Genomic DNA, 24,841 nt, shown 5'->3' on the forward strand with positions numbered 1-24,841 from the left:
ATGATTTAAGTAAGGGGGAGGGGACTTATTAAATTTTATTCAAGGAATTTGTCTTTTCATTACAATATGTCTTTAATTATAATAATACAAGAAATAAAATTGTTTTTCCTTGGTGTAATCATTTATGAACAAAGAAAAACACTGAACTATTAATTATTTGTGCTTGCTATAGTGTTTACTATATAACTTCAGTTTACGTGGTAGCCCAGGGGTAGAGCGTTGGACTACTGACGGGAAGACCTGCAGCAGCTGTTCGATGCACCTGCAGCTCCACCCAATCTATGTGATTTTTCGGGTACCAGATCTTCCTGGGAAACCATAACAGGCACAGGGAAAGTAACTGCCCCCCCCTACCCTGATGTGTGAATTTCACACGTCGTATAGGGCTTAGTACTGGGTGAACTCTACCATAACCTATACCAAGCCGACCTTCGGGTTGATTTCTGTGTTTATGGTTTGGGTTATAATCTAGATATTACCATTTGAAGAGAAATACGTCAACTGATGATTTTCATAATTTTAAGTTAAAATCATCAAACTCTGATGTTGAGAGGTGTCTTCATTTGTTCTCTTCTTCTTATAGTGTAACTAGCGTATAATATGAATAAATGCTAATATTAGCGAAGGAAACCAGTTTTATGTGCTGATAGGAGTAATTAGAAACGTTTAAGATATTTGAAGGTTTCTCAAGTCATTTAACCACTTGATGGGAAGATCAGACGGAGAGTTTAATGCTTTGCGGTGACTAGACAAGAGAAATATAATTTAATGTCTTATTCATTTTTAAAGACTAGTGACTCAATGAGTGTTAAACCCGTTTTAGGAGGATATAAATAGCGTATATTAATTGGAAAAAGAAAAGCGACGTTTTTCCGCAATATTTTTTTCATTTTTGGCGACGATACGTGTGCAAATTCGGCTCCGGAATTGGAAATTTTAATGAAATGCATGAGTACCTTTAAATAAAACTTCATTTGTAAGTAAATTGAGGCAAAGGGGGAAATTAAATGAACACAATTGGAATAGACTGATAAAAATAACTCTTTTTGTTGACTTAAAAATGGCAGATTAATTTTAAGGAAGTATAATTAATAAATTTTATTTAAAATCCAAGTTGGATTCCATCATCATAAATATAATATTCTCTAGAATTTCAATAACGCCACGCAGATTACACCTCCCCACCCTGAATTATTTGAATTAAATTCCATTTCGCGTTGCGGAAGCCTAAATGGCATTTGCAGGGCCGTCTTTATGGCGGTATATATTTCTTTGAAAAAAGTTCTCGGCTTATGAAGTTTAGCAGAGTTTAATTACGAAGGCCTTATCGTGCGTGCCGAACGAGATTCATGATTAATGAGCCATACATTAATGGAACCGGTGCGCTTTGGGCTCAGATAGAGCAACCGTAATTTGAAATATGCAAAAAAGAACGTACAAGTGCGACGTACAAATGAGATTGGCCTTATATATCTCTTTCGATCCAGAGGAATTATCTTCCGCGTGGAAAAAGGCGAGCGAGAGAAATGGGCATTTTCCAAATACTGGCGGGGAGGAGAGGTAACGTTTTGGAATTCATAGTGATTTAGAGATGCGAGGAAAAGGAAAATAAAGGAATTATCCTCTTTCTTTTGGTGGGACAATTCGCTAATATATCGGCTGGGATAATAAGTAAGAGCCATTGGCCTTGAGTGAGAAAAAAGCATCTAATTGAGTCCGAGGCTTAAGGGATGCGGGGAGAGGGGGTGATTGAATTGCATTTGGAGGCGAGGGAGAAAAATCAAGTTATCAGTCGCATGGCTCGATTTTAATCCTCTGATCAAATCAAACGAATTGTCCTGCATCGAGAAGTCGACCTCTAAAAAACAATTGGAAATTCAAACATTTTTAAGAAACTCAATGCATATTTTTCAGCTTCTTAACGAAACATTAATGCTGAAAATTTGACAAGACCTTTTTTAAGAGTTTTTATATATAAATATATATATATAATTATATATATATATATACATATTTATATAAATCTATATATATATATATATTAACATATATATATACTAGTTATACTATACTATACATATAGTATATATATATAATTAGGTAATCTACCGGTTAAGGTAAGCTTTCGGATGGACAAATCTCTTAAATAAATATTTTGTGACTCCTAACAAAACACAACATCCTACTCTACATAGACCCCTCTTCATCTCTGAGTACCTTCTTCCTCCCTTCATCCCGTCCAACATCCCTATCCTGTTTCTTCCCTTTCCTCGTTTGTCCAACATTCCTCTTTCTATCACAGTCTTCAACATCCCACTGCTGGTCAAAACCCCCTTCATAAACTTTTCCTGCCTCCATAGGATTTCTCCTAACAAACCCCTGTCCTCATCCACCATACCAAGTACTTCCTCGTTTGTTTTATTCTCTGTCGATTTCACCCTCCCCATTCTTCTACACACCCACATTTCAAAATCCTCCAGTGTACGTTTATCCTCCTGCTTCAAAAACCACGTTTCCGCGCCGTACATAGCTACACTCCATATCCAAGTTTTTACGAGTCTTTTCTTAACATCCTTACTCAACGTCCCCGTCATCAACTCCCTCCTCCTTGTAAAAGCCTCTTTGCCAAGGGCAATTCTTCTCCTTACGTCCCTATGTTGTATTTTGTAAGGCCTCATGGTTGTATTCTATATTCTTCTCGATTAATAATCTCATTACTGCAATGACATCACGCGTACCTCTGCCCTTCCTAAACCTGATCAACTGACTACCTTTCGTCTGGCCTCTAACCTTCGACCTATCTGGCATGGGTGACCCTACCAGGAGCAATTATTATTGCTCCCGCCAGCACAGCTCTAGGGGTCATCGAAACGCACAAGCCCTTCCACCACGTCAAGGTTGTAGTCCGGGGAGGGATATATATATATATATATATATATATATATATATATATATATATATATATATATCGTAGTATCTATGAGGAAGGAATGTGGCCGGAAGACTTTATGATATCAGTTTTGATTCCTATTCCTAAAAAGCTAAAGGCTACATAATGTGAGGACTAGAGGACAATAAGTTTGATATCTTACGCAGCTAAAGTTGTTCTCAGGATCATTAACAAAAGGATATAGAGTAGGGCAAATGTTTACTTAGGGGATGATCAGTTTGGGTTTAGGAAGGGGAGAGGTACGCGTGATGCCATTGCAGTAATGAGATTATTAATCGAGAGGAATATTGAACAAAACCAGGAGGTATTTGCCTGTTTCGCAGATTTCGAAAAAGCGTTTGATAGAGTGAATTGGGAAAAAATGAGTATATTGCAGAAAATAGGAATAGATTGGAGGGAAAGGAGGCTAATCCGCAACCTGCACATGTCTCAGACTGCCCAGGTGCGGGTGGGAAACGGAGAGTCCGGATGGGCAGTGTTACCCAGTATATCCGTTGCTATTCAACATGTATGCAGAGGAAATGATCAAAGAGGCATGGGAAGAACTCGAGGTAGGAATGAAAGTGGGCGGGGAATTCGTAAAATCAGTTAGGTTTGCTGATGACCAAGCTTTAGTTTGTCGGTCAGCCAAGGGGCTGCAAGCATTGCTGAGTGAATTGGAAATTCAGTTCGACAGGTATGGGATGAGAATCAATATTAATAAAACAAAGGTTATGCGATTCTCTAGAAAGAAAAATTCAAAGCTAAACATTAAAATAGGAGGGCAAACACTAGAGCAGGTAGAACAGTTTACGTATCTGGGAAGTGTTTTGGCCCAGCACGGTCAAAGTAGTAAGGACATAAGGAGAAGAATTGCGCTAGGCAAAGAAGCTTTCACAAGGAGGAGGGAGTTGATTGCAGGGACATTGAGTAAGGATGTTAAGAAAAGACTCGTAAAAACTTTGATATGAAGTGTAGCTATGTACGGCCCGGAAACGTGGTCATTGAAACTGGAGGATAGACGTAAACTGGAGGCTTTTGAAATGTGGGTGTGGAGAAGGTGAAATGGACAGAGAAGAAAACAAATGACGAAGTACTTGGTATGTTTGGCGAAGAGAGGGGTTTGGGTGGGGAAATCCTATGGAGGCAGGAAAAGTTGATGAAGGGGTTATTGGCCGGCAGTGGGATGTTGAAGACTGTAATTTAGGGGATAATTTTAGGCAAACGAGGAAAGGGAAGGAACATGATAGCGATTTTGGACGGGATAAAGGGAGGAAGAAAGTACTCAGGGATGAAGAGGGACCTGATGTAGAGGGGGATGTTGTGTTTTGCTGGGGTCACAAATTAGTTAATTGGTAATTAGGTCCATCCAAAAACCTACCTTAAGCGGTAGAATATCTAATAATAATTAAATTATATCTATATATATGTATATATATATGTATATATATATGTATATATATATATGTATATATATATAAATATATATATATATATATATATATATATATATATATATATATATATATATATATTTTTTAAAGGCACATTCTTAAACTATTTTTTCCACATAGTCGCTCTTCGAATTGAGGCATTTATTTTAACGATACCCAAGCTTTCCAAATTCCCGCAATGAAGACTTTTTCCGTCTTTCCCTTAACCCACTTGTTTACACCAGAATGCTATTCCGCGTCAATGACAAAGCGCTGTGTTGCAAGCCACGTCTTCATCGCTGGAAACAGGAGGTAGTTTTTCATCCCCAGTTGCGACACGATCCAAGAGTGCGTTACCAGCTCCGTCATAGGCTTCGAGGAAAGTCAGCGATGCAACAAGACCGTTTTTTTGTCTTCCTTCAAGATATTCGGTACCCATCTGGCCCAAATCGAGGTGTCGAGTCCAACCACTGGCGGTCCTCGTCATAAACATTGGTGCCGTGGCGATTTTTAAACTGAATTCACCACTGCCTCTTTCCGCCTTCACACATTACTATTCCGTCTCCGTACACTTCAAAAAGCTGCCGATGAATATTTTGATTGGCTCGTGGTTTTTTGACAGTAAAAGCCTACTCGCAAATCGCACTTAACAACACGTACAACTCGTATCAACTTATATCGCAGAAACGTCCAGGTTAAAAGATATAGGGGAAGGGGAATCGTTGGTATTAGAAGTCTACTCGAGAACACATCAAATATCGAAACATAATTGTTGGAAAACTTATATAATACAATACAAAATTTCAATATCTTTATCCTAAAAACCGCTCGAAATAAATTATTTTTTTTACTCAACCAACCTTTTTACATTTTCTTTTCAAAATAAAATTACTTCCCCTAATAAATTTTGAATTCATTACACATTCAGTTGTATTCAATGCAAATAATCGTCTTATTCATTCCACCTTTGTTTCAACGTCGACCAGTTCGGGTTAGTTTTTATAAAGGTGACTTTATTATTCGGGCAATGACCAATATTTGGGCGGGGTCAGAGCCGGGCAATAAACCGTAAGCCGGGAAGGATCTATTGATCATCAGGCTTGCTCTGATAAGTCAGGATCGACGTGGGCCTGCCAATTCCCCTTACCTCAATTTTTATGAGGAAATTGCTTTCTCCCAATTTTTCCCGACCATCTTATAAAACCCCTTTTCCCAGTAGAGCCCTAGAACTTCCGCCGGTGGAACTCACGACCAACTCGGGCCCTTTAAACAATTGTTGGATTCGTTCAGGGATATCCCCGCATGTTGAAATTGCGGTGGCGTTTTTTCCCCTCGGCCTGCATCCTCCGGGGAGTTAGAGAACAAGGCGCGTATTATCGTCGTCGCCGGCTAATCCCATGCTCCGAGTCTCATGACGTGACACTCCCGAAACATCTCCCGCAGTCGACGTCCAGCGAAATAGCGGAAAAGAACAGCGACTGTGGCCATCCCTGCCTTGCTGACATTTTTATGATAAAGGTCCGAGTGTCAGCATGTATTTTCTTAACTTTTGCTCTAATGGCCAGTAAAGACTACATTTATTTGAATAAATAACAATTCTAGGTATTTTATAAATATTGGACTAAAGTTAAACGTTTCCACAGCATGCTTCTCAGTATCAAATCACATGTTAAAAGATTTGCGTCGAAAATATTCCCTCAGGACAGGAATGGCGAATCTCTCGGCGATCATGTGCCGACGTTTCTCTACGCAATGAGAGTACAAACGAGTACATACTCGTATATTCTTTTCCCTCGTGCCAATCCATTAAGTGATCAGTGTTTCCGTTGTCCATAGCACCTCCTCCTAAGCTCTGCGGGCCACTTTGGGCACGCTTGCCATATTTCGCCCCCCCCCCCCCCCGGCCCTGCGGTGAGGCCGCGTATTGCATTGGCAGTTATACATTATGCAAGCATAGGGCGATTCTTAGCAACACATGACATTAGTACACAGTTCACTTTTAAGGGAGAGAGTGGTCCAAAAAATATTTCCATTACAATCTTTGATATTAGAAATCCATGTGCGCTAAGCGCTGTTTTTCTGCTGATAATCCGTGTCTTAGCACTTGTTTGAAAACTTGAAGAAGTACTCCCGTGAAAAATGTAAAACAAATATATATATTTATTTATTTGTGTATTTTTTCACTATATTTAAATCGAGCGGAGCCGAGTCCGGGCGTCTTTCCTCTCTCGAGCTCTGGCGTCTTGCCTCCACGTCTTGGGAGCTCCTCTCCTCGCCCCTCCCTCCCAGCCCTCTTCCCCTAAGAACACCGACGCCTTCCCCTTAGATGTCATTCAACTTCCGATTCCTACCATCTGACGAGTGTTCCGCAAGGGTAGGGAGGCCGAGGAGGGTGGCATCAGACGTACTGTTACAACATTAAATGTTTATTTGGACGGGAATGCTTAGTAATTAGCCACGGGAGTGCGTAAATGAACGAGGTACAATGTTGAGAGGGACATGCGACGGAATCATCCGCGCAGACCCCTCTCTGTTTAAATTACTCTTTTTTCGAGCAATTTATGACATTTGTATTTATTACAGCGAGGTATTTATGACATTTGTTCTCCTTGTCCGATCTTTTCATACTTTTTGTTTTTATAATTAGCAATTTTGTAGTCAGAAAAAGTCTGACCACCCATCAATAATTTTATGCCTTTACGATAATTTTTTCCGATTTTTTTTATCGCTTGTAGCTGTACTTTCTTCAAAACTACCCCTGAGGCGGGTTCTAACGCGGTGTGTGTGTTGAAACTCTCCCCGTGAATCTATCATATTCAAATTTCAATATACATTCATTATTTACGTCTTTTGAATTATCCTTATTTAACTCCGACGCTCTGAAATCATGGTAGGCGTAATGTTTTTTTTCAGAACCCCAATTCATAGAGGAATAAATGGAGATCACCCGCACCCCACAAACGATGGACTGGAAAGAGGAAGACGCCTCTAGAGAATAAAGAAAGGGCTGTAGAGAAAGGGGCATTCTTAAGGCTCTTGGAGACGCGAACCGTTTCATTTGTGACCATAACTAAGGAAATTCATGTCTGCTCCTTCGAGATATCCAGCGAAAGTTGGATCTCTGCGAAAACTGCAGCGGAAAATGGGAAAATGTCCCTATTCTTAGGTACAAAAAATTGAGGATTGTGTTTGTTGATCAGCAAAAGAAAGCATCAGAAGTCTACATAATGATCTGCAGTCAACCGATGTTTCTTATTTCAGTTAGTTCAGCCGTATTGTCGTCCTTGTTCATCGATGTGCTCAAACAGAGCGCCTCGGACAGAAACGCGAATGGACGGGCACTCCTTAAATGACTGTCGATTTAAAGCTACAGGAATTGTGATATTCTTTTTTTTGTCCCGAGGAATAAGAAGAGTGATCTGAAAGTCAATACTGGGGCGAATGGAAAAATGGGTGAGCGAACGGATGAGAGCAGGTGTCAGGGCAAACGACGGACCATCCTTTGATTTGCGATGCACTTAATGTTCACCTTCATCGATCCACAATTCAAATATTTATAGATGACCACCGGTCATCCCAGTGTTCAACCAATTTGTACATTCCGAAAACGTGGTTTTATATTACTGTTATTCCCACGATATTTTCTCACAGATTCTGAGCGTTTTTGGACCTAATTCAGAGAGGCTGGGCGACCCATAATTTAAAAAATATGTTGTGTAACCTTTTCTCCGCGAAATCAACCCTACAAAACATTAGGTCGGGTTCCTGACCTGCCCGTATCCATCCATCAATTCTTCGTATTTTCTGAGATTGACTTTTCGGAAGGCTGCGTCAGTGGCAGTCAGTGCCGAGTAAACTGATTTTAGACAATCTAACATGTCATGGTCGCCATACGCTTCCAGTTGAATAGCCACTGCGTCATAATCCCCCTGCGTCATACGGCTCCTTCGATTGACAAACCGTCAACCCTTGAGTGGTTTCTTACAGAAATCCTTTTCTATTCATCATGAAGTCCAGAAGTTCCTCCTCATCTTCGCGTTGGGCGTTCGCCGTTAGGGCATCCTCAAAAATCATCAGACCGCTCTCCTCTCCCTCTTTTGTTCCATGGTCCAGGTATCAAAGTAAATAAAAGCAGACTCGAGAAATTAAAGTGAGCAAATGTGTTACCGCTCCCACCAACTGCACAATCATGCAGCATCCGAAAACCAGGATATGAGCACTCGGAGAATCATTAGGAGCGGATCACTAACGTTTAACATATTCCTCGAAGTCCCCGCACCAAGAAATAAGGAAAAAACTAAAAAATTTACCAGGATTTCTGCATCACGATGTCGTCAATTAGCATCCTAAAAGTAAGCACTGCCTCGCCGCATCCTACTGCGGATTCTCTCGACTCCAAACGAGTCTTCGATAAAAAACCGTCTCCGCGGATTCGCACGGCGCAGATTCAAAACACGAGCCACCGAGGAGTTCTTTATAATTACGAACTCATTATGGCTTTGAAAGAATATTACGTGGTGATGAATAACTCCGCAAACTATGTTTCAAATGGCGAGTTCGGGTGAAAGCAAAAAAATTATTTTTACATTGTTTGCAATTCCTGCATTTTTCTGTAGATGAACGGATGACACCGTTCAAGAAACTGTCACAGCATCTCCCGAGTGTCTTTGAAATAAGAAATATATTTATTCAAGAAATTTGGTTGGCGTCTATACTGTTGCTGAGATACATTCATAATATTTTTCTTCCCTGGGTGCATGGCAAAGTACCGCTTGAAACCATCCGCGACTTCCAAGCTCCATACTCTGTTTCCTTCACCTCTACCCTTTTCTTCCCCCAATCAAATTCCTAGACAACTACCAATTTGAATAAGAATTGACAATTGACAAATTTGTCCATACCTCTATAAACGAACATATAAACGACGTAAAAACAGCAATACCCCCATTGCAATAGTTGCCAAACCTTCCGTTCGTTACTCCGTTTTCGTACGCGGACACAGGATCTGCAATTATCCCCATCCCCTTCATAAAATCCCTCTCAAACTTGCGCCATTCCCTCCTCCAACGAGGACACGAAGGAATTCCCCAATTCCCAAATTCGGCCCAAACATTTTCCGTAGTATTCGTCCGTCTCTTCTTTGACGTGTCCCATCGCTACAGCGTATTCATGGCACTTACGCTAGCTTCTCCTTTGAAATTTACTCAAAACGAAGCCAGGGGCTTTAGACTTTTTCTATTGCTTTCTCCGGTTGATTGTGGTGTCCGTCACATTAACTTGATCCATACTCTGACATAGGTTTTACTATGGCTAATCCTTTTCTTCGGTTATTATACTGCATTATTTTAAAAAGCGCATGATATAATTTTGCGTTGTGTGTGTGAATTGTTTGTCATTCTCGCCTCATTTTTATTCCATTTAAGGTCAATCGAACGGGTTACTCCTCAGTATGTACATTCACCAACTATCACTTTAGTTTCAACAATTTCAGAGTGTAAAAATCATTCGCCTTGACTGGGATTCGAACCCAGATCCCTCAATATCCGCTCGAGTACTTCAGCCACTTAAGCTACCGAGGCGTCCTCTTAAACTCTGAAATTTTGGGGCTTTTAAAGGAACAAGATGTTGTGAGGAAATACCGTACATACAATGTCACAGGCATTCGTAGTCGTGCGCGAGGCGCCACAGTCCACGAGGTTAAAGCCAACTTTAAACACTTATGGTGTTTTCACTTTGACAAATTCCAAAGAAACTGCGGGAGATGCCGCAACAGTAACTTTTAACGGAGTCATCCGCTAATGTGCATTTCAATGCAACAATTGTTGCATTCAAATGCACATTAGCGGATGACTCCGTTAAAAGTTACTGTTGCGGCATCTCCCGCAGTTTCTTTGGAATTAATCACTTTAGTTTCTCGTTCCAATTGATAATTATATACAAGGTCATAACTGTATGAACAGAATTTCATGTTTAAATTAATTATTTTGCTTTTCTTACAATTTCATTTCATTTTATTACTCCTCATCTTTTATTGAGCGTTATTTAAACCACCCTGCAATACTTTTACAATCAGTCTCATTATTTATGATTTTAAATATTGCACAATCAACCGCCAAGAGACGAAAATTTGACACTAAATTGGCATTTGCCATCGATGTAAGTCAAAAACTGCATCGGCGAATGTTCGCCCCCATGGAGTGCACCTGAATGCACCTGAATCGGGCGCATTCAGATTCAATCCATCGGATAACTTTTTATCCACGTTGACCATTTGTTTTCTATCTATATTTTAATGCTTCTACCCAATCTTTTTACCCTTGGGTCCATTTTCTAGCCTTATCAATTAATATTTCATGGTTTATTAAATCAAATATTTTACCAAAGTCTATCGCAGGCACATCTACTCGCTTCTTAATGCTATGTTTATCGAATAGGGTTTGATATAACCCAATCGTTTGGGTATCACGGGAGACAATCTGTGTGAACCAATCCTGAACGATGGAACCAAATGAGTATTTCGAAATCTGTCTTTATGTAATCCGTCAGTATTCTTTCAAAAAATTTGCACAAACATGTATTCAGACTTATTGGCCTACTGTCGTCTGCTGCCACTGACACCCTCATCTCCAGAATGCCATTTTCGGGAGAAGAGCGGAGAGGATATATTTATGTATATGTCTACTGCGTTACTCTTGATATTACATGGCACAATCAAATTTGCAGTGTTTTGCATTCTTTTGCACTTGGCAACTTGAAATCATCTGCTAATTTTTTATCAGAATTTAAACAGCTGACCTTCAAACTAGAGAATAGACTTTCTGAATCTTCAATCATCACTTGTTTTTACTCTTAAAGTACTTTCCAGCGATGAATAATTAAGCTGTAACTTATCTATGATTTTTATAGCAGAGTGTCCTCCATTTAAACTAATCACACTTGTTACGTCACTAATGTCTAATTCTTCCAAGACGTTCTTGAGATTACCATTCATTTCACTTAAAATAACGGTTGCTTTGCGCATCTTTGTTGATGACTCTGGATTATTATTACTGCTGCGTTATTGTTTACAAGATCTTAAGCCGTTTTCTGTCAAGGAAAATTAATGGACAAGGGGGAGAGAGGGGATGACGGCTATTGGGTGGTTTCAGTGGGCTATATGAAAGAAGCAATGCATCGGACATAATAAAATCGTAATCTATGCGAAGTGAGAGATTTTCCTCGGTTTCGATTTAATTTTTATACTTAAGGAAATAACTTAGGGCGCCACTGCGTTCCTTACTCTTAGATCACCTGTGTTCCATTTGAGAATTATTGATGATGTGGCCGATACGAAGTAATAAAGTTACTCTTTGGGTGTAACTTTTCGTAAGAATCTTTCCGGGTGTGTATTATATTCTTTACTTTGAACCATCGAGTTCTATCATTATTAATTTTTTTATTAGCTTAATCCGCTTCCTTGTTAAATAGATGTCACTAGGGTATTCTGCTGCCTGTACAACTAGATATTATTATAAAGATATACGTGTACATGACCAACTTAGCGTAAGACTCAGTAATTGTTCGTGCGCTATGTTGCGCTCGCTGTTGGCATTCTTTGTTTTAAATCAAAAGGATTAGATGTAATGACGCGGTTAGGATTGCTTGATCACTTGGTAGGCCTAGCGGTGCTATCGGTTAAATAACTTGGGTATGATAGCGATAAGGTCGCTAATGGGAATCCCTTGGAAGGCCTTGCGGAGGGTCCCTTGATAGAAAAGCCCCGCTGCCGTGAGCAGAACATCTCGTCAGCTAGTGGTTGGTTATCTTCCTCGGTCTCCATTAATCGGCTGAATAGGGGGGAGGGATGTCGGAGGAAGGATTGATCGTGGAGGAATGTCTTGCTCTCGAACGTATTCCAAGGAACTCGCGACGGCCTCCAAAGCCCTCAAATTTGTGACCCGCTTCAAGTCATCATTCCCACTCGGCGTCGTCTCGAGTCCAAATGCAGAACACATCGTGCCTCGGACGAGAGGGACTCGAGGCTCCGAGGGCGCCCCCTCACTCTTCCAAGAACCCTTCATCTTATAAGGCATCCCATTATGGCGGTGCTTTTTCTCCCTATTCTGGAAACCGATTATGGGGTTTTATTATGGATATAAGAATCGACTCTTCAAAACATCATTTTCAAGCATATATTCCTCGAAAACTAGATAAGAAGTCGTATTCTGAGTGAAAACTGAAATTTTTACGCGTGGTGTGTTGTAAAAATAATAGTAACTTAAAAGGGTAAGTACTTTTCCTTGTCCTCGTCATTGAAAAGTGTAAATCACGGGGGGAATAAACAAGCTTTTACATGAACAAGAGGAATTAATTTTCCTTCGCTTGTAGCTGTTTCAAGTCTGAAGAGCCGTTGAGAAACGTAAACATTTCTGGATATTTTACGTGAATGTCACTCGAGTGAAAATGAATTAATCCTGCCTAAGACACTATTCCTAAAACAATGAGAGCGGCATTTTTGAGTTCCGACAGCATGTAGAGGCGAGTGAAAGCAAGGATTTTACCCTCCAGCTAAGGCGGCTGAGGGACGCGCTCATGTATTCTAATGAGAAGAGACGATTGTCCGGAACTTGTTTCACGAGCTCTGATTAAAGCCGTGGATGTGGGCTCTTCGTACCTATACACCACTATCTACTTGAGAAAGAATATGAAATGCAAAAGTGTTGTAGAATAGAGCCGAGATGGGAAGCGAGGGAGGATGTTTATTAATTCTAGAGGCCGGAAGGGGGGGGGGCGGGCAAGGAGAGAGGAGGGCGGGGAGAGGACCGCAGGGGACGGTTGACGGGGAGGGGTTGACGTTCCTCATAAGCGGATTGGGGGTGTGTGAGGATATGAATGAGGGCGAACAAACCGCTTTCCTGGCACACGGGATAGAGGGAGAGGATGTGGGCGAGGGAGAGGGAAAACATTAAGCGAAGTTCATTAGTCCGAAATTAATGAGAATTTTCCTCCTTTGTTCTCCCTAAATTCCCTCTCTCAAGAATATGGCAGAATGGAAATTCCGTCTCTCTTTCGCCGGGAACCCCTCTTCCTCCCTCCCACCTCCTGCCGTTCCCCCCTTCCCTACCATGTTTATTTTTATTCGCTCTGCCCCAGGACGTCTCTTCCCGGCCCAAGACGTCCGCCCTCCGTCCCGGCTCCCACGGCGCCGGTCCCTCCGAGGTGACTGCGAAAATTGAACGGCCCGCCGATTCGTCGCCGTCCGCGTTGGCGAGGGGCCTCCCGCGCTCACAAAGGGACGACCCGGGAGATGGATTTTTTTGTGCGAGAGATCCGATTGCATCTCCTATTTTGTCCGGGTGCTTTGTTGAAATTAAAGAGAATTTCTTCCTTGAAGAAGCGTGGCGGACGTGGGAAGACGCGAAGAGCGTGCTTTCATTCCAAGGGCGTGATAAAACGACGATTATAAAAGAACATCACGACAAAAAATGGAATTCCCACCTTCGACGGCGGGCATATCGAAATCAGCGTGTTTCGTGGACATATTATGATGCAGGAGGATCAAGACTCGTATTTTCTTCAAGAGTTATTTATGAGTTTATGACTCTAGGAGCCATGTTGACACACAGATTTAACCACCCCGGGATATTCACAAATAAAACCCCTTCAGATGTCAAACACTTTAATAAGTACACCGTCGGATAGAAACTTTGGATTGAAGAGTTAATGCAAGGAAAAAAATCATCCTATATTTTTGCAAGACTTTTTAGACCATATTTTGGTTTAATCCACTTCAATTCCACTCAATCACGGCTTGTATTCTGAAAGAAATAAGTTGCTAAATGTTATTTCAGTCCTCTTTGACAAAATTCCTTGCTCAAATGAAGTGATGGCCGAAATTCATGGATTTATCGACGATATCGGTATATTAGTGCATACCGGCAGTTGTTAACTCGAAATGAGGATAGGTAATCAGTTCAAACCAGCATTGATCCGATTTTGTGCAAGTACAATATCCTACTCTGCAGTTTTCCTTAAAGAAAAGAGCAATTTCCATTGAAGGATCGCAATTTCCATTATTTCTTAGCGTTCTCGGATTCTCCTTTTTGTATGGACAGCGACCTCCAGTAGCATATTAGATGTGGGATGTAACTAACGATATTTGCTATAATAAAGTAAAGAGAGTAACAATTTTCCACTGGATAGATCAAATAGTACGACCGGGTTTCGATGAATTACATCACCATCGACTAATGATGAAATTTATCGAAATCCGGTCGTGCGATTAAGCCTATTTGGTGGAAAAGAGTTACCATCTTTACTTTATGAGGTTCGTATTCCACCACATCACGCCTCAAATTACTCAATTTGAGATTGGCCATGTTTTTTCACTTACCCTTCACTCAATTGCCATATTCTTGTTTGAAATTTGCCCCTCTCCTCAAATGGTACCACGTGTCCGGGGCATGTGCTCCCTTCCTTTGGTATTATGCGTCCATGGGATTCTAGTTATCACTCTACGAGTCGCTACAGCAGGTTGAGGCTGAGGGTTTTTAATGACATTGGGGTTTATGACAACTTAATGATATTAATGAATAGTGTTGATATATTAAATATGTCTAGATATTAAAAACGTGTTGCAAAAGAAGAGAAGGCACGCAAAGATCATAAACGGCTCGGGAAGCACCGCTCACGTGTCACAGTGTAACAGTTTAGTCTTGGCCTCTGTAACTTAGCATGCAAATTAATTTATAGAGTACCAGTCAAACCATACATTTTACTGCTCCCTATTCCTAGAAATGAAAAACGTAAATTCAGTGATAAGATTAGAAGCAGTAGTTTTATGAGAGGCGACCGACAGCCGAGGTCATTTGCGCAATTAGGGATGGACGGGAAAGAATGAAGGGTGGAGAGAAACCCGGCGTCGGCAGTTGCCCACTCTTATCGAAAGGCGCCGAGGGGTCCGAAGTTTAACGTTCCATCCGACGGACGTCGTACTCACTCAGAGTGCTCTCCACAAAGAACCTGCGGGAGGCCTGCACGTTAGCCATGGCACCATCCCGATCCCCTCAATAATATGGCGGCATTAAATGAATTGGCATCCGTGAAAGTATGCTAAAATACATTTGATCCGAATGAGGTAGGTTATTCATTGAATGAGATTATATCCAAGAAAGTGAATATGGCTTTAGAAAATATCTCAGCAAGCATTACGATAGGATGGCCAGAAGGGGTGTATAGGAATTTCACATTCAGTAACTTTACTTAAGAGAACGTTTTGAAAATAATGGGCCGCAAAATCTAAGAGTAATGAACACTAGTTGAAAAAATAGTGCAACCACGACTTAGGTAACGATCAGTTTGGCTTAATTAGGGGGAGGAGAACGCGCGGTGCATTAAAAGAGAAAGCCATTGGATACGATAAGGACATGATGCGTGCTTCTTGGGTTTTGAGTCCTTCGATGTATTAGGGTTGGCAAAGTTAGTGCAAATGTTGAGAAACCTGGCAGAATATTTATCAGACGTGTATATTTTGGTGGATATTTATCAGTTGACGCCGGCAATACTAGAAGAGGTTGATTATCGATAGGTAGAGAATTGAATTGGTTTACAGTTTTCGCTTTTAAAAATATAACTCATAAGGTTTGAGGTAAACTATTAAAGTAGGTGGAGAGATAAGTTAAGTCAGATTTACAGATGAACGAGCAATAGTGAGTTTGATATAGTTGTGGTATTTGAGGTTGAATAGTTTAGAGGAACAATCCTAAAGATATGGGATGAGGTATCTTTGTTGTACAGGAGAGTATTATGTGTGTATGTAGAGGAGGATATCATTACATGGATCTCTAATTATTTGGTTACTTATAACAAAGTTCCTAGTGAAAATGGTTTATTATAAGGATTCATTGGCAAACTGTCAGATGGAAAAAACAAAGGAATATGAAGGCGAGAGCATTAAGAACCTAATCTACTCTTTAAGAGAATGGTAATCACTTCTAAAATTAAGAAACGGTCAACTGCATTTGAACATCAGCTGATCACGTCGGCGGCATCCTATATCATTGCTTCAATGCCGAATTTTTCAAGTCTCAAAGATTGTTTTTAAAATGATCACTGCATTGAAATCCCTAATGAGGCATTTCACTCAAAATTATAGTTCATTCAATTTGTTCTAATGAAACTAAGGTTTCTTATAACATTTGGCTCTGTACATCCAAAAAAGGGCATCCTGCAAGAGTTTAACAAATTCAGATTGTAAAACATCATTCGCCCTGGCCAGAAATTGAACCCGGATCCCTCGATGTCCGGCCTAGTGATTTAGCCAGTTCAGCTTTCGAGGCGTTGTCTTGTCTGATATTTTGAAATGCATATTAGCGGATAACTCCGTTATAAGTTGCTGCTGCGGCTTCTACCGCAGTTACTTAGAATCCTACACGATAATTTCCTCTCTGCAATGACATCATATTGATTATTTCCACTAAACGCTATCACCTACGTCTATAGGTTAAAGAAGAATAGTCACGGTTAAATAGATCAGGCGTTTCTGATCCAGGTCAACTAGCGATTGAGATCATACGAGGAACCTGGAGAGCATGCGGTCCTTACCAACTGAAACGACAGAGCAGTAGAACTCGAAACAATCTCTTTAGATTCTCACGGTTGTAATTCCATGAATTCGTCACCTGAGGAGTGGGTGAATGCGGTCTGAAATTACATTACGAATCATATTTTTAGGTGGCTCTACTAAACGCAAAAGATCCTCACCGATTCATAGGAGGAGCTCTGCTCTGAAGCGCCCATCTTGGCAGCATTCCCCATTGCGTGGCAGAGTGGCAAGGCCGGTCGCGGGGGCCTTCCGACGTCGAGGCCTACAAGAATCCGAGGCCAAGAGCCCACTCAACGCCCGAACAAATGAAGGAGAGCGGTTAAGAACTCGGTGCGCGAGGCCCCGTTCGCGTGCCTTGCCTCGGCACTTGCCCCCCCCCTTCCTCCCTCTCCCCACCCCCTATTACCCCCCTCACTCATCTCGACTCTCGACGAGTCTGTCCCCTCCGTATTTCAGTGAAATTTATGAGATCCTCGAATTAGCAGAGTTCTAATAAGTACCCAGAGTCGAAAGACGATTAATAAAATGTAACCTGGTGTACCATTTGAAGTGCTACCATTCCCGAGCTACAAACCCGGGTCTCATTCGGGAAATGCCGTCAGGCTGACCATGTCGTGACACTCGATTGAGTGATGGAAGCGGACTCGGGAGGTTATTATATATCCACCGGAGTCGCCCATTCCCCCCCTCCCCCCTTCCTCCCCTCGCTCCCCACCCCCCAACCACCCCACCCCGCACTCTGGGCGGCCCGTTCCACGCAAACCCGCAACTCACTACTCGCTCACTCTCTCATGCACGGACGTTGCAATAGCCACCAGCACCACCAACCACCCCCACCCCACCTCTCGCACCATCCTCCCACGGTTTACAGTTTCCCTCTGTGCACTGGCAAGGCTTTCGCCACGTACACCCCACACACCATTGCTCTCCATTCCCCATTGATAGTTTCGGCCACAGATGCCACCCTTCGACTCCCCTCCCCTTTTCGACTGTTCTAGGCGTCTAGGACTCCCCGTGATGGATGAAGCCAGCGCTCACAACCGATTCCATTTGCATAAGAAATGGGAATCTTTATTTTGACGAGGACTCCGCGCTGAAATTCCATCACCATCTCTGTCAATCGATCCTAATAATGGTTCGGCGCAAGCATAAATTATTAACCCCTGAATACACACAAATAACCCAAGCACCAAAACGGTGTGCGGCAGGGGTAAGGGGATAAGGGATGATATTGGAGACGAAGGGAAAATGGAAGAAAATATTCACTAAAAACCTCAAATAGCGTGCAAATTCATTCGCATGCCGGAGGACTTAATCCAAACCAGTTGACAATTTCACCCGGTATAGATGATGACTTCCGACTGCTGGCGATGGTATTCCCCACGGCATTTCTCATGAAGATAGCAATTACCCTAAAAGTCGAAACCTATTTTCCAATTACTGTTATGCGGAAGCCTAGGAGGTGAATTAAAAGGCCATGCTAGAGTGTGCGTCGGATCCCGGATGATCCCATCTTGCCATTGGTTCTCGGAAACAATTTTACAATATTCCACCATCGCACTCCTATCGGAGCTGATTAAAACACGTATCTTATGAATTAATCCGCCGGTTAAAGAGCCATCAAATATTTTCAGTAGGGAGACGCCTCGCATGGACCCCCAGGGTCCCAGGGGGGGGGGGTTGTGGGCGTGTTCCCTTACATTCTCGCTTCCAATAAATTTCGCAAAAAAGTGTCAACGTTAACTCTTGTCACCACAATACAACGCCAAGTGCCACTGGGCGTCAATGACGATTTATGATTATGTATCGGCGGACGCATTCTCAGAGTTTTTCCCTTGCCCTGATTGCTGTATGGTGAGGGTGGTGAACGACTGATTGAGGTACAAGTTGCACCTTCATATATTTACGGGTCATGGCCTTTGAGGAGGAAATGTAGTTCCGTAAGCCTCCATGCACAGGGATGAATGTGGCCTTGGGGAGAGGGGACTCAAGAGGGAGAGAGGATTGTAGCGACCATGGGGGAAGGGGGAGGTCCAGCAGGTGGCGACATACGAAGGCATCTCCCGGGCATGCCCTGTTTATTGCTATTCATTCTATGGCGGCGGAAGAGAGGGCAGGCTTCTTGAGGGAAGAGGTCTTCAGTTACCGCGTCTGGACCAAGACTTTATTATTATTCAACAAAGCCTCTCAAATGTTACTTGTTCTATTGTGAATCTGCATACCCTTTGCTGGAAGTTAGATGTATGCAGCCATTCCCTGGAATAGACGTAGATCCTTGTTTTGATAGGACTTCTTACAAATTGTGCAAAATATACTTAGTATGTGGTAGGAATCGGGATGGTGCGGTGGCCAACGGACTGGCTTCCCACTCTGAGGACCCGGGTTCGAATCCCAGCGACGAAAAATATTTTTCAGTGGTTTCCCGCATCCTACTTGAGGTGCTCCGTGGAGGGCACTTTGCGTGAATACGCGGTCCGTCGGATTGGACGTTAAACCGCGGACCCCTAGGCGCCAATCGTTACTGTATGCTAATGGTGCCTCCCCTATATACTACTACTACCTAATGAGTATATGTGTGTATATACTTGGTTTGCATAAAAAGTACAGAGAAAAGTTTCGGAAGTATATATTTACTTCAGATATAGAAGTAAAGAAGGATGTATTTACGTTTACTTATGTATATTTATGATAAGTATAGGAAGTATATATTTATTTCAGATATAGCTACAATGTCTCAAAATTCTTCAAAGTACATCCATTGAGGGTCGACAAACTTTTGCTCGCGGTTTTTCCGCGACTCGAAGGCTCCCTCGTGGGAGGATTCCGGAAGGTCCTTAAGAGTAAGCGTGCATGATTTTTTGACGGCAATCCGGTCCACTGGTAGGTTCCTTCCTTGAGGGAGAATTTTAATTTTAGGAATAGGAAATGTCTACTGGTGTCCAGCTGGGACTATCCAAAAAGGCGGGGTCTTCTTCAACGCGTTGCAGGTCTTCGCAAGCAGGGCACACGACTCTGCTTTTGGCCGTCCATCAATATCTTTGGGACGAGTTTAGCGCGCAAATCTTTCCCAAATCTTTCAAATTTTGATATTGATAATAGTGTGCACTGTCATTTAATCAATTTCAATACGATCTGCGATCATGCGCGCCCTTACAACCGACGGTCGGAATTCAGCACTTCACGCACACGTCACGAAAAAATTGTTACCGATACTTTTTATTCAAACCTTGTGTGTCTATGTATGTATACTATATGTGTATATATATACATATATATATACATAAATATATATATATACATATATATATATATATATATTTATTTATTTATTTATTTATATACACATAAGGGAAAGGGATATTTAAAAGACGAACAGAGAAATAGCGAGGAAGGTGGAATTGGGCAAATCACAAGCACAAAAAAGTTTCCTTGACCGAGACTTGAACCACGGATCTTCTGCTTTTGTGGTTGTTCCCATGTCTTATCCTTATTTCTCTAATCGTGTGAATGAATAAGTGTTAATACTAAAATTATAATTTCTTTCTCTCTCAACTCAAGCCCCAGGGTGAAGCCATACCGCATTTTAAACAGAAATTAGTAGGAATATTCATAGTGCGAATTACCAAATCCATGGGTCCTTCAAAGGTGGTTCAGTCCAAATTAAAGTTGGAGGTGCGGTGAAATGCGAATGGTGTTTGTATTAGCTACAAGAGGTTTTAGATTTTAAGGTCTTTTGATTAAGGATGACATTTTTTGTAGTGTATTCGAACTTACACTGTCAATAGAGTGAACTGTCCAAACTGTTCCATCTGCTCGTTTTCGCCCTGTCTTTAAAGCGTTTGCGTTTCTTATCTGTGGTCGACTTTTAGGATGAATATCAGCATCACGCTCACTCTGATTTATAGATTCCTGCTAATTGCGTATAATGCATTTTTTGCTAATACATGCACATATTTTCAATTTAAAGGCCATATTGGGCTGATTCACCATGGTTCGAAAGGATTTAATTTTCGAAAATACACAAGTCTTTGCATTGAAGAGCTACTTAACGACTTAAATAACGGTTTTTGGGAAAGTTCTGCATTAAGTTAACCTTTTTTCGTCCAATAATTACTATTACTTTGGAATTGTTGAGAACGATTTTATTTGTGCTTAGTGATTACAATTATATTTACTTTTATTACGATTATTCTTACTAAAATCAATACAATTATTCTTACTATTACAATTGTGCTTACAATTGCTCTGTGGAGAAATATATGCTGCATTTCTATAAAAATTTTCCGTATCTCTTTTTCGTAAAATATTACTCGCTCAGTAGAATTTAAACAGTAGTTTCCTGTGCACTGAGGTTAGAAAAACTTTTTTTCAATTACCTCGGGCAGCCGGAATGGTTTGGAGATAAATTTCAGGCTTATCAAACATCAACTCATTCTTTGGTGAAGTGCATATGATCCGATAACTAATCACGAGCTTTAAATTATAGCCGCGATATTTCACATCTCTATAAACACAAAAAGCCATTGATTGCCTTCATTTGCTAGAATATTCTGAGTGAAAAATGATCCCAAATCTAATTACCATGTGCGATGATAAAATGGAGCCGTAAATTACATTCTTAACGAGGTTTCATTATGATGGCTTTTTATATTTTTCCTCGCGCCCCCTGCAAATCTCTCTGCAGGGATGGTGCGTGATTATTTACTGGTCCACATGCGTGCCTTGTTTATCGAGTAATCTTAAACCTCGCGCTGCATAGCGTAGATTATATACAGAAATACATGAAATTCATCCCCATTTAAACTAGTATGTGCAACAGGAATTTATTATTTTGAAAAATAGATATTTAGAATTGATGATGTCAAAACTTAATGGGAAATAAATCGTTTGAGTCATCATCATGCCTCATTGCTAAAATGAGGCATTCTGATTTGCTCACGCTAAGCCAATGGAGTGGATTGGATGACATTTTATAAACCACTTTTACGTTCTCTGGTTTTTATCTTCGAGAGATACGATTGGATAAATTTGAGCGCTCCTATGACCCGATCCAACATCTCTTGTGGCTAATTAACAATCTTACCCATTTCCTCATAGATTATAATATGAAATTATCCATAGAGTGAAACAGACTACCTCGCGCCTTGAAAAATAAGAGCCGTGTATTGGCTTCAATAGCCAGCTAGTAGTCACAATTTATCACTACGGCTAAGACTGCATTTGATGCGATATAAACGTTGATGTACAGTATTCTATTTGCTATAAATGTGTCCACTAAACTTCCATGATTACCACAGAAAAATAGAGCAAATATTCGACTTGGCGATCAAATATTTCATTGCGTTCATTGAGTTAAATCTTTAAAAAACAAAATTTGAGATAATATGGATGGTTCATTGCCTTTTCTTTGGGAGAAATGTTTAGAAAGTATTGGCCAAAGGAAAAAAAATTAATCTAATCGCGAACATTTAAAGTGCCTCAATATGGAAAAATTGTGGACGAGAACGCCAACGAAATGCTTTCCGTGTATCATTATTTGGCAAGCACTCGTTTAAAAATCGAAAAAGTGACTCTGCGTTAAAAGTAACCCAAGCAGCCCATTCCAAAAGATCATTACCCTAATTGAGAGTGAAGAGGTTTCCTCGGCTACTCGCAGCATCCTCATTCCCACGCTTGACCGCGGGCCGGCTGCCCTCAGCATCGCAACAATGGCACCGCTGCTAAGAAGCACTCCTGCGTTATATTGCGCCAACGAAATGGAGATTTAATTTTTGGATCCGCCCAATCACTTAAATGTGGAAAGAACCTCCCGCACAAAGAGACCCGGGTGAAAGTTTTGCTTTACGGCAATCGGAAATTGGATTGGTCAAAAAAAAAAGAGCGAGTTAAATAAGCGAAATTATATAGAAACTCATTCCTATTTTTATCGTCGGCGGCTATTAACGCGGTGCGGTGGAGTGATAAATAGCGACATCAATCACGTGTGCGGAGAAACGGGGATTACGCGCGACGTTCGCTCCGGAGGAGAGGACACGACACAATCTCGGTCGCAAAAGCGTTTCCTTTTGGTTTCTCCGCTGTTTGTAGCCCTGCAAGCCGCGCAGTCACCATGACCGGTGCACGGGCAGACGAAACTGGTGCTCTCTCAATGCTCCAACGGGCACGCCCGGGAAAACTGATCGACGGCGGCCGGCGGCAGCAAAAAGCGGCGACGGGTCCCTCCCGGCAAGAGGCGCCGCTTGGCTCCCCCGGCGGCGGGAAAAGCGCCCCCCCCCTTTCAAAAGAGGCGTTCCGCACCTCGCCCCCGTTGCGTCAGCTGTGGCGCCCCACCGCAGGGGGACGGCGCTTATCGGCGACGACAAATGAAGAGCGCGTTTCCCAACCCGCGCCGTCCATATCCCGACCGGCGTTCCGCCGTGGTCTCCCGTCCCGGCCCTCGACAACGCCACCCCTGCCCCCCCCGCCCACCACAGGGCTGCCCCCCTGCAGTCTGCATCCACTCCACCCTCGCGTCTTTTAACTTTCCACGCATATAAAAAGGTAGCCATCGTGGATCTCCGAATCAGTCGAGTTCGAGGGAAGCTTTCGTGAGGACTTTAGAGCAGTGACTCGCGGTGATCGGTTTCGGCGGGTGAAGCACCAGGGAGAGCACCAGCGAGAGCGTCGATTGATTCTATTCGAAATGATGGCGTTGAGCGCCATGAGGCTGGCGGTGGCGGTGCTGGCGGTTGCCGCCGTGGTGCGCGGTCACGAAGAGGTGGCCGACGAAGAAGAGCGGGCGGTGGAGGCGAGGCAGAGGCGTGACCTCGGAGGACAGCACCACTTCTTTGCCCCGTTGTTCGGGGACCTCGAGGCAGCCGGCTCACACCACGGGCACCACTTCGAGAAAGGCGGCGGAGGTGAGCACCACTCGGACCACCACAGCAGCCACGGGCACAAGGGGGACAAGGGCTACAAAGGGCACCACGAGCACAAGAAGGGTCACCACGGCAAGCACGGCAAGGAGGAGCACAGCGGACACTACGGCGAGGAGGGTGGGCACAAGAAAGGGCACCACGAGGGCGGTGGAGAGTACGGGGAGCACCACCACGGGCACAAGGGTTACAAAGGAGCGCACTTTGGCCACAAGAAGGGTCACAAGAAGGGTCACGAGGAGAAAGGGTTCCACAAGAAATACCACAAGGACGACTACCACAAGAAGCACCACTTCTACGACGAAGCACACAAGGAGGGGAAGCACCACAAGCACGCCGACCACCACGAGCACCACGGGGGCAAGGAGGGACACCACAAGAAGGGCGGGCACCACAAGTCCGGACACCACCACGACCACTTCGGCAAAAAGGGACACCACGGCAAGGGCCACTACTACGACGAGCACAAGGGCCACAAGGGTCACCACGGCCACGAGGAGCACCACGGGCACAAGGAGGACTACGGGAAGAAGGGCGGGCACAAGGACCACAAGGAGTGGGGCTTCAGCAGCGGCGGCGGGGGCGGTGGCGGCGGGGGCCATCACGGCTGAAGTGGATGACGGGGGCCCTTGTGGGCCCGGCCGATCTGTCCGCTTGGAGAATTACTTGTTACTGTTTAACGTTGAATCTATTGTTGCATGCTATATGGCTGTTTATTTATTCAGATTGTTCAAAGGCTCTCATCGTGAATAAAGCGATATGAAAAGAGAGGAAGGGAGATTTTATTCCTCAACAGTTTTATCCGTGGAATTCCTACAAGGGTAGAAGGAGGAAACGAGGGATTTGGCCTCGTGCTTTTATTTTTTTCTGGTAAAATTTAATTTTTGTATGAAATAACTAATTTCATGTCCTCACACTTTGGATATTAAAGCCGATTTAGAGTTTCTTAGAAAATGCGTATCTAACACAAGCACTCGTTCGC

At 42.6% G+C, this 24,841-nt stretch overlaps 1 protein-coding gene across 1 annotated transcript; it reads left to right on the forward strand.

Moving 5' to 3' along the window:
- Nucleotides 1–23,630: 23,630 nt before the first annotated feature.
- On the forward strand, nucleotides 23,631–24,470 carry LOC139688565 (putative eggshell protein). The gene has a single exon (XM_071586118.1). It carries the CDS (start codon nucleotides 23,631–23,633, stop codon nucleotides 24,468–24,470), a length of 840 nt encoding a protein of 279 aa, XP_071442219.1.
- Nucleotides 24,471–24,841: the final 371 nt, after the last annotated feature.

The sequence above is a fragment of the Hetaerina americana genome, unplaced genomic scaffold, assembly GCF_022747635.1.
Source record: "Hetaerina americana unplaced genomic scaffold, ioHetAmer1.1.p SCAF_20, whole genome shotgun sequence".
In the NCBI taxonomy this organism is placed as follows: Eukaryota; Metazoa; Arthropoda; class Insecta; order Odonata; family Calopterygidae; genus Hetaerina; species Hetaerina americana.